The following is an 11,687-nucleotide window of genomic DNA, read 5'->3' as shown; positions in this document are numbered from 1 at the left end:
TTTTATTGCCAGGAATGTATTTCTTGTTTGTTCTGGACCCTATTCGGAAATTGTCATTTTTTGAAATTTTAGTGAAATTGGCAAAATTGCTAAATTCTGACCACTGTATTGGATAGTTGAAAATGGTAAATGGGTGGTTTCTTGCACTCATTCAATAGAAAAAATGTAGTTCTAGCGAAATATTCATGTTTTTTGTCAACTAGTACAGTGGAATTGGCCGAAAATGGGGCTCAAAGTGGGCAAAATCGCCGATGCGTAAACATCGCCGAGACCGCTAACTTCGCGAGAGCATAATTCCGTAAGTTTTCCATCAAATCTCATAATTTTGGTGTCATTATGATCGGGAAAAGATTCTCTATCTTTTCTTAAGAAAAAATAATTTTTTTTTTTTTAAATTTGGCCGACCCTGAGAACGAGTTTCTGAGAGGGCCTGTCGACCCTCAAAGGGTTAAAAGTAGAGTGCAAATTAAACGATGTAGACATTCCTGGCAATAAAATAACATTTCCTTTGTTCATCAATCATATCCTCAGGCTTCCCCTATATTATATTTGCCTTCCATTTTGAATTCATAATCACACAAAAATAGATGTACTCTATTTTCTGGATAATAAAGTATAACCAGGAATGATTAGTCATGGTTTATAGCATTCCAATAATTGACTCAGAACTATTATAAAACCCATAAAACAGACCAAGGAGTGGAGAGGGGCTTTATCTGTCCTCAGGAAAATCAGCAAAAATAAAATATTTCTACTTATCTGAGTCCAATTTCATACTACTTCTGGTCCTGAAACCAACTAAAATCATCTATATTTCAGTAGTATGTCTTCCATGCTATCAAATGATACTAAGAAACCATCTTAAATAACACCTCAAAATTGCTATTTTACACCGAATACATGGTCAGTTTTGCTTTTCCCACCATGCACCATGTGGGACAGGTTTTTTTTTTAATACTGTGCACACTGCACAGACCTATTCTCTCATATCTAGGCCAAAATTTACCACCCACAGCTTATCCAAATGAGTCAAGCTCATGATGCAGAACTACATGAGGGACCTTGGCATCAATGATGTAGCTCTATGTGATGGCCACTGAAATGGTTAATAATCTACCTTGAAAATTTGCTAATTAAAATATACTTGAAGACCTAGGCAAAAAGTTTCTAAATACATACACTTCGTCAACCTCCTCATCCTCATTAAAGACCCGGAAGTATGGATTATTGTTGGCTGGTCGAAACTTGTATCCTGTCATGACGAAGAAAACATATGTGGCCATCTCACGGAACATGTCATCAAGCCATTCATACTGGAACGGCACGGTAATCTGCAACAGAAGATTCAAAATAAACTCTTGCATTCCAGCTAACATTTTTTAGCCTATTCTAATTAACAATACACACATATAAGGAAAATACAATACAATGGACTCTCTGTTTTCGTGATTAATCTGTTCCAGAGAGTCCGACAAAACCCAAATATCACGAAAACCGAAATAATTTTCCCCATAAGAAATAATGTAAATACAATAAATTCATTCCAGACACCAAGGAGTATTAACAAAATATACATTTTTTAGTGATTAAATATAGATTTACATGCAGAAAACAATGACAAATAATTTTTTTTTTAACAAGTCGGCCATCTCCCACCGAGGCAGGGTGACCCAAAAAGAAAGAAAATCCCCAAAGAGAAAATACTTTCATCATCATTCAACACTTTCACCTCACTCACACATAATCACTGTTTTTGCAGAGGTGCTCAGAACACAACAGTTTAGAAGCATATACGTATAAAGATACACAACATATCCCTCCAAACTGCTAATATCCCAAAACCCCTCCTTTAGAGTGCAGGCATTGTACTTCCCATTTCCAGGACTCAAGTCTGGCTAAATAAAAATAACCGGTTTCCCTGAATCCCTTCACTAAATATTACCCTGCTCACACTCCAACAGATCGTCAGGTCCCAAATACCATTCGTCTCCATTCACTCCTATCGAACACGCTCATGCACGCCTGCTGGAAGTCCAAGCCCCTCGCCCACAAAACCTCCCTCACCCCTTCCTTCCAACCTTTTCGAGGACGACCCCTACCCCGCCTTCCTTCTCCTACAGATTTAAATGCTCTCCATGTCATTCTACTTTGATTCATTCTCTCTAAATGACCAAACCACCTCAACAACCCCTCTTCCGCCCTCTGACTAATACTTTTATTAACTCCACACCTCCTAATTTCCACACTCCAAATTTTCTGCATAATATTTACACCACACATTGCCCTTAGACAGGACATCTCCACTGCCTCCACCCACCTCCTCGCTGCTGCATTCACAACCCAAGCTTCACACCCATATAAGAGTGTTGGTACTACTATACTTTCATACATTCCCTTCTTTGCCTCCATAGATAACATTTTTTGACTCCACATATACCTCAACGCACCACTCACCTTTTTTCCTTCATCAATTCTATGATTAACCTCATCCTTCATAAATCCATCTGCTGACACGTCAACTCCAAAGTACGTATCTGAAAACATTCACTTCTTCCATACTCCTCCTCCCCAATTTGATATCCAATTTTTCTTTATCTAAATCATTTGATACCCTCATCACTTTACTCTTTTCTATGTTCACTTTCAACTTTCTACCTTTACACACACTCCCAAACTCATCCACTAACCTTTGCAATTTTTCTTTAGAATCTCCCATAAGCACAGTATCATCAGCAAAAAGTAACTGTGTCAATTCCCATTTTGTATTTGATTCCCCATAATTTAATCCCACCCCTCTCCCGAACACCCTAGCATTTACTTCTTTTACGACCCCATCTATAAATATATTAAACAACCATGGTGACATTACACATCCCTGTCTAAGACCTACTTTTACCGGGAAGTAGTCTCCCTCTCTTCTACACACTCTAACCTGAGCCTCATTATCCTCATAAAAACTCTTTACAGCATTTAGTAACTTACCACCTATTCCATATACTTGCAACATCTGCCACATTGCTCCCCTATCCACTCTATCATATGCCTTTTTTAAATCCATAAATGCAATAAAAACTTCCCTACCTTTATCTAAATACTGTTCACATATATGCTTCAATGTAAACACTTGATCTACACATCCCCTACCCACTCTGAAACCTCCTTGCTCATCCGCAATCCTACATTCTGTCTTACCTCTAATTCTTTCAATTATAACCCTACCGTACACTTTTCCTGGTATACTCAATAAACTTATTCCTCTATAATTTTTACAATCTCTTTTGTCCCCCTTCCCTTTATATAAAGGGACTATACATGCTCTCCGCCAATCCCGAGGTACCTTCCCCTCTTTCATACATTTATTAAACAAAAGTACCAACCACTCCAACACTATATCCCCCCCTGCTTTTAACATTTCTGTCATGATCCCATCAGTTCCAGCTGCTTTACCCCCTTCATTCTCCGTAATGTCTCACGTACCTCCCCCACACTTACATTCTGCTCTTCTTCACTCCTAAAAGATGGTATACCTCCCTGGCCAGTGCATGAAATTACCGCCTCCCTTTCTTCCTCAACATTTAAAAGTTCCTCAAAATATTCTCGCCATCTACCTAATACCTCCCTCTCCCCATCTACTAACTCCCCTACTCTGTTTTTAACTGACAAATCCATACGTTCCCTAGGCTTTCTTAACTTGTTTAACTCACTCCAAAATTTTTTCTTTCCATATACTCTGCTCTTCTTATAACACTTCTGCTTTGTAAAAACCTCTCATATGCTAACTTTTTCTCTTTTATCACACCCTTTACTTCATCATTCCACCAATCACTCCTCTTTCCTCCTGCCCCCACCATCCTATAACCACAAACTTCTGCCCCACATTCTAATACTGCATTTGTAAAAATCATCCAACCCTCTTCAACCCCCCCACTACTCATCTTTGCACTAGCCCACCTTTCTGCCAATAGTCGCTTATATCTCACCCGAACTTCCTCCTCCCTTAGTTTATACACTTTCACTTCCCTCCTACTTTTGTTGCCACCTTCCTCTTGTCCCATCTACCTCTTACTCTAACAGTAGCTATAACTAAATAATGATCCGATACATCAGTTGCCCCTCTATAAACATGTACATCCTGGAGCCTACCCATTAACCTTTTATCCACCAATACATAATCTAACAAACTACTTTCATTACATGCTACATCATACCTTGTATATTTATTTATCCTCTTTTTCATAAAATATGTATTACTTACTACCAAATCTCTTTCTACACATAGCTCAATTAAAGGCTCCCCATTTACATTTACCCCTGGCACCCCAAATTTACCTACTACTCCCTCCACAATATTTTTACCCACTTTAGCATTGAAATCCCCAACCACAAGTACTCTCACATTTGGTTCAAAACTCCCCACGCATTCACTCAACATTTCCCAAAATCTCTCTCTCTCTCTCTCCTCTACACTTCTCTCTTCTCCAGGTGCATATACACTTACTATAACCCACTTTTCACATCCAACCTTTATTTTACTCCACATAATCCTTGAATTTATACATTTATAGTCCCTCTTTTCCTGCCGTATCTTATCCTTCAACATTATTGCTACTTCTTTAGCTCTAACTCTATTTGAAACCCCTGACCTAATCCCATTTATTCCTCTCCACTGAAACTCTCCCACCCCCTTCAGCTTTGTTTCACTTAAAGCCAGGACATCCAGCTTCTTCTCATTCATAACATCCACAATCATCTCTTTCTTATCATTTGCACAACATCCATGCACATTCAGACTTCCCACTCTGACAATTTTTTTCTTCTTATTTTTTTTAGTAATCTTCACAGGAAAAGGGGTTACTGGCCCATTGTTCCCGGCATTTTAGTTGACTTTTACAACACGCATGGCTTACCGAGGAAAGATTCTTATTCCACTTCCCCATGGATATAAAAGGAAAAGTAATAAGACCAAGAACTATTAAGATAAAATCAAAGAAAACTCAGATGAGTGTGTATAAATAAACATGTACATGTATGTGTAGTGTGACCTAAGTGTAAGTAGAAGTAGCAAGACATACCTGTAATCTTGCATATTTATGAGACAGACAAAAAAAAAAACACCAGCAATCCTACCATCATGTAAAACAATTACAGGCTTTTGTTTTACTTTCACTTGGCAGGACGGTAGTACCTCCCTGGGTGGTTGCTGTCTACCAACCTACTACCTATAAAATAAATAAATATAAAGCACTAATAAAATGTATAAATGAACATTTAACATCACACTTACTGAAGACTCTTGTTGGTGTATGGAAGACAGGGAGGAGGGGAGAGGGAGGAGAAGTTACTATTGTTTGGAAGGGAAATCCCCTTCCATAATGACTTCAGGTACCAAGTCCTTATCCGGGGTTACTTCCCTTCTTTGTTTTTTACTGGCACTAGGACCAGCTTAAGAGTCACTGGACCCCTGTCGCACAAAAAATATTTCCAGAGAGCTCCATTTCTGGCATCTCTTTAAGATTTGCCTAAAATGGGACAAGGCACTGTCATTGAACATGTTGCAGACAGCCTGCAACAACTTTGTTAGGGTGATGTTCCTTCACAAACATTTGCAACTCACTCCACTTTGCACAAATGTCCTTAATCACTGAAGAAGGCACCTTCTTCCCTCTCTCTTCCTCCTCCTCTGAAGCAATTTCCTCAGCTGTGGTCTGATGCTGTTCCAGATGAAGGTCTTGCAGTGCTTCAGTGGTTAGTTCTTCATTGTGGTTGTTCACCAACTCTTCCACATCCTGGCCACTCACATCCAACCCCATGAACTTCCCCAAAGCGATGATAGATTCCACAACAGGTATAGGGTTGTCAGGTGTGTGTGGGGAAGTACCCTGGCTGGTATGTGTGTGGGGAAGTACCCTGGCTGGTATGTGTGGGGAAGTGCCCTGGCTGGTGTGTGTGTGGGGAAGTACCCTGGCTGGTGTGTTCTTTCTTGAATTCTATTGTGTTTCTTGCCTTCTTTATCAAAGGGCTGGTACTAGGAGCTTTCTTTGGGCCCGTGGTGGCTTATTTAGCAGTCACACATAATAAACAAGTACAAAAAACAATGGATCTTACGAAATGTTTCATATGACCTCGCAGGGTAATGTTCACTTGCCGAGAAACAATGCCACACTGACTCAGAATGCGTATGTGGGAGGCTTTGTATGTGAGCGGGCACTCAGTCATGTTTCACACGACCGACGAAACCAGAGGGAATTAACGAAAACAGACTATATTTTGACGAAAAAAGTCACCGATACCCGAAAATCACGAAATCAGAGGGTAACGAAAACAGAGGGTCCACTGCAGTCTAAATAAACTGCAAAAGAATCTTGTACAAGCAATGAATTAATCATTTTGGGAATTACATGTTTAATACAGCCTCTCCTCACTTAGCACCGTACTCATTTACCAATGACTTGGACTTATGACGGGCTCTCTTACCAGTATGCATACCTAAATAATGTATATTAGAGCTGATTTCCTCTAATTTGTTTATTACACTATACAGAACACTACTGTATAAACAATGAAAAATATACTAAAAATTTTATAAATGGTACAAAGGTGACATTAAAACAATATCAAAGATGGCTGACACAAACCCACTATTATTATAGTATGCTCCTTGCTTAGCGACGAATTCATTTACCGACGTGGTCTTAGGAAAGGAACTCCGTCATTAAGTGAGGAGAGGCTGTATATTGATACACAATCTACGAAATAAGACAACTTGCCATTCCAAATAAAATCGACACAATTTGTACTGCTCACCCCCAACAAGTAGACAATGATCCGTGTAAAGTAGATGTAGCAGACAATCATGATGTAGAAATGACGGAAAAGTTTCAGCTTCCTGAGGTTCATTGCAGCTTTGCCATCAGTTTGGGAAGCTTCTTGCAAATGACGAATTGACCTGTAATCATACAAATTAATTTTATCTTCTTTCCCCAAAATAGGCATTTGCTGTACTGTTGGGTAGTAGTGATGCCTCAACCCTAGTGTTATTATTCACAAATTATGATCAATGATTCAAATTTTTTACATCATCCATTTCTATCAAGACAGGGTGACCCAACAAAAGAAACACTCACAGCCATTCATTCAACATTTTTTTTTTTTTTAACACCAGCCGTTTCTCAAAAAAAAAAGAAAAAGGAAAAAAAAAATCCCCATCATTCACACTATTACTATCTTGTCAGAGGCATGCCAACATTAAAGCTCAGATGCCCCTCCAAGCTGCATTATCCCCATTTCTCCTTCAGAGTGAAGACACTGTTACTTCCCACCTCCTAGACTCATTTCCAGCTAACCAGTTTCCCTGAAAACTTCATAAATATTATCTTGCTCACATTCCAACAGCATGTCAAATAAAAAAAAAACACTTGACTCCACTCACTCCTATCAAACATGCTCTCACAAACACACACCTGGATAACTAAGCCCCTCGCACACAAAATCTCCTTTATCCCCTCCTCTCTCCAGCCTTTCCTAGAATGACCTCTAGCCCTCCTTCCCTCCACCTGATGTTTACACCATGCTTCATCCTCTCTTAATATCCAAACTACTTCACCTCCCCCTAATCTCTATTCACTGAATTCTCTGCATAATATTAACAGAACACACTGCCCTCAGACATGACATCTCCACTGCCTCCAGCCTCGTCCTCACTGCACTATTTAAACCCCATGCTTCACACCCATACATGAGTGTTGGTATCACTATACTCAGGTACATTTCCCTTTTGTCTCTACAGATGTCTCAATGCACCATTCGCCTTATTCCCCAAAACGTATACATACAACACAGTTCAAATAGTTCTTCGGACTGCTGTATCCCCATCAATCCTTCAGAGTACAAAGATATATTTCCTACCTACAGAATAAGTCTGGCTAACTGATTTCCCTGAATTCCTTCATAAATGTTACCGTGCTCACACTTCAAAAGCCCAAATGTCAAAAACCTCTTTGTTTCCATTCACTTCAATCCAACATTTCACACATCAAATTATGCCAATATATTGAGATTGCAAAATGTGATGTCAGTATTTCTGGCAAGAAAACTATCGAATGAATGATGGTGGGTGACAATGTAAAAAAAGATTTTCCTCCTGTTTTAACATCTGGTAAAAAAAAATAGTAAAGACTTACCATACAACAGGCAGAAGGATGGCACCACAACACAAGAAATCTATCAAGAAAAGGAGTTGCACCCACACAGCATGCTCTTGACTGGCCTCTTCAGTTTCTTCCACAATAATAGTGGCAACATTAGCAATGATCTGAAATACATAAATTATACGAAATAACACATTTAATTCAACATGGGAAAGTGGCAAAGAATTCATCCTCCATAAGCCATGCGTGTTGTAAGAGGCGACTAAAATGCCAGGAGCAAAGGGCTAGTAACCCTTCTCCTGTATAAATTACTAAATGTAAAATGAAAGACTTTAGTTTTTCCTTTTAGGTCACCCTGCCTTGGTGGGATATGGCCAGTCTGATGAAAAAAAAATATTGCATAAGTAAATTTGAATATATACAGTGCTTAAAACTGCAATGAAGCACCACTAGAACATTTTAGTAAATATTTATTCTAAGTTATAGTTATCATATGTTAAGGTGGAATGAAAATGGATTTTTTATACAGATAAAAACCACTGAAACAAATTTTATTAAATGCAAGTACTTATACAGTAGTTAGGTTCCAGGCTACCGCTGGAAAGCAGAATGCCATTTTTTCCATTTTTTTTTTTTTGATGTCGGCCGTCTCCCACCGAGGCAGGGTGACCCAAAAAAGAAAGAAAATCCCCAAAAAGAAAATACTTTCATCATCATTCAACACTTTCACCTCACTCACACATAATCACTGTTTTTGTAGAGGTGCTCAGAACACAAACAGCTTAGAAGCATATACCTATAAAGATACACAACATATCCTTCCAAACTGCCAATATAAATTTATAAATGCTTATAAATGCCAGATAACAAGTTTACACTAACATATATTAAATTAGCAATAAAACTTGGCATTGAAAAAACACTAAAAAGTAAAATACTCACACAGTACACTCATTACTTACCTTAAAATATTTGTAATCTTAATGTAGGGTAAGGAGTTAGTATTTATTTTAAGATGTCAAGTATGGGAGGTTTGGTAGCCCACCTGGCCACATGTAATATACTACGACATTTAAAGCACCCTACAGCGATATAATACATATACATGTACAGTACACTCATTACGTACTTTAAAATACTTGTAGTCTTAATGTAAAGTGAGAGGTGAATAGTAATTACTTGTAGGAAGTCAGGTGTGGGAGGTATGGTAGTCTGCTTGGCCACCCTACCCACAACAACATTTAAAGCTCTCTAGAGCAATAAAATGCATATGCAGTACACTCAATACTTACCTTAAAATATTTGCAGTCGTAAAGTAAGGTGAGAGGTGAGCAGTATTTACTGTCGTAAAGTAAGGTGAGAGGTGAGCAGTATTTACTGTCGTAAAGTAGGGCGAGAGGTGAGTAGTATTTACTATAAGAGGTCAGGTGTGGTAGGTATGGTAGTCAGGTGTGGCAGGTGTAGTAGGTATGGTTGTTAGGTATGGTAGTCAGGTGTGGTAGGTATGGTAGTCAGGTGTGGTAAGTATGGCCACCCCACCCACACGTAATATACATTTAAAGTGCCCTAGAGCAATGGAATGTGCAGTGGACTCCCCGGATTAAGTCATCATCGGAATAAGTAACTTTTTTTGTCAAAACATTGGCTCGGTGAACCTCACTGAACTCAGTACAGTGGACCCCCGGTTAACGATATTTTTTCATTCCAGAAGTATGCTCAGTTGCCAGTACTGACCGAATTTGTTCCCATAAGGAATATTGTGAAGTAGATTAGTCCATTTCAGACCCCCAAACATACACGTACAAACGCACTTACATAAATACACTTACATAATTGGTCGCATTGGGAAGTGATCGTTAAGCGGGGGTCCACTGTATAAGTCATTCGTCCGGAACGTGTCTGTGTGGCCTGAGTGGCCCCGGCACTCCATTTACAGCCAGTGTGCCATTGTTTACCAGCCAGTGAGGATGATCCCATGCATTCATACAATACATTTTGTATTATTCCATTTTTTTAGTGATTGTAACTGCAAAATAAGCCACCATGGGCCCAAAGAAAGCTTCTAGTGTCAGCCAGCCCTTTGGTAAAGGGCTGAGGGAGAGGGGAGAATGTGCCTTTTTCAGTGATTCTGCAATATGTACGATACTAAACAGCATGAGTCGATGAAGGCTATAGCGCCAGCCAGCGATAATGTGTAGCATTAACAGTGTAGCAAGTAAATTAAGCGATTAATCGATAGAAAAAAGACAGCATGAAACTGACTCCTCCATTGTTGTTGGAGGTATATAGAGCTACTAACACTGCCGACTCTGCTGCCGCCTTCGCAGTGGCCCTTATACACCCAACAACAAACAAAACACCACCACTCGTGACACTGTTAATGCCATATTTTATTCATTCTAGAGTATATATCATGTTTCTATGTTATTAATATTGTTTATTATGTCATATTAGATGAATTGTGCTAGATAAATAAGCTGTAGAGCTGATATTAGTGTCATATTGAAGGACTATCTTGTCTTGTCTCCCAACACAAATCCTAACATATGCCAGAAACAGACCTCTCTGGAACACTTTTTTGAGTGACAGGGGTCCAGTGACTCTCAAGCTGGTCCTCGTGACATTAAAAAACAAAGAAGGGAAGTAGCCCAAGATACCTGAAGTCTTTAAGGAAGGGGATTCCCCTTCCAAACAATTGTAAACTCCTCCATCCTTTCTCCTTCTCCCATCTTCCATACATCATGTCTTCAATAAAGATAAGTGTGATGTTATTATTGTTTTATTCTTCGTGTATCATTATTTTCTGTGTAGGTAAATGTATATTTCATGTAGAACACATTTTTTTAATACTTTTAGGTGTTTGAAACGGATTAACTGGATTTCCATTACTTCTTATGGGGAAAATTAATTTGGAATAAGTCATATTAGGGATAAGTCACTCTTTCTGGAATGGGTTAATTACGTAATCCAGGGGTCCATTGTATATACATTACATTCATTACTTACCTTAAAATATTTGTAGTCTTAATGTAGGGTGAGAGGTGAGTAAATGAAATATAACAAATAAACGAGAGAGAGGGAACGAGTAAATAAGAGAGGACAGAGATGCGGAGTTTGTAAACGAGCAAACAAACAAGTCTGGTTATGGTTCATACATGATCATTTCAATGTTTATGAAGCTTATACAATAATACAAATACCTTACATTGTGTATAAGTTGTCTCCATGTTAGTACAGTAGAATAACACACCATTTTTAGAAGGAATGATGCTCTGAGTGAAAGCATACAAAAGGAATAATTTTCTACAGTTACCCCCATTAATACTATTGTGTACATGTTTTCTTTGGTGTTGAACTAGAGAAAACATTATCCTTTCTGACACTCCTACAAGATGACTGGAAAAATATCTCATATTTATATTAATTTATTCTACTGTGGGGTGTATTTATCATGTTTATATGTTACATTACATAATCTTGAAAAAATATCATAGATGGATTAATGACAATGTCTATACTTTTTAACATATGACATTTAAT

At 38.5% G+C, this 11,687-nt stretch overlaps 1 protein-coding gene across 2 annotated transcripts in view; it reads right to left on the bottom strand.

The window, feature by feature from the left end:
* LOC128693830 (protein GPR107) overlaps nucleotides 1–11,687 on the bottom strand; it is a 157,775-nt gene that overhangs the window by 8,954 nt on the left and 137,134 nt on the right. For both annotated transcript variants that reach the window (XM_070090819.1, XM_070090821.1), the window contains exons 12-14: nucleotides 8,181–8,311; nucleotides 6,805–6,946; nucleotides 1,180–1,331 (exon numbers count right to left, since the gene is read on the bottom strand). In XM_070090819.1, the coding sequence (XP_069946920.1) occupies nucleotides 1,180–1,331; nucleotides 6,805–6,946; nucleotides 8,181–8,311 (425 nt within the window). The remainder of the gene's footprint in view (nucleotides 1–1,179; nucleotides 1,332–6,804; nucleotides 6,947–8,180; nucleotides 8,312–11,687) is intronic.

Source organism: Cherax quadricarinatus, chromosome 33 (assembly GCF_038502225.1).
Source record: "Cherax quadricarinatus isolate ZL_2023a chromosome 33, ASM3850222v1, whole genome shotgun sequence".
NCBI lineage: Eukaryota > Metazoa > Arthropoda > Malacostraca > Decapoda > Parastacidae > Cherax > Cherax quadricarinatus.
This window is presented reverse-complemented; position numbering and strand designations above follow the sequence as displayed.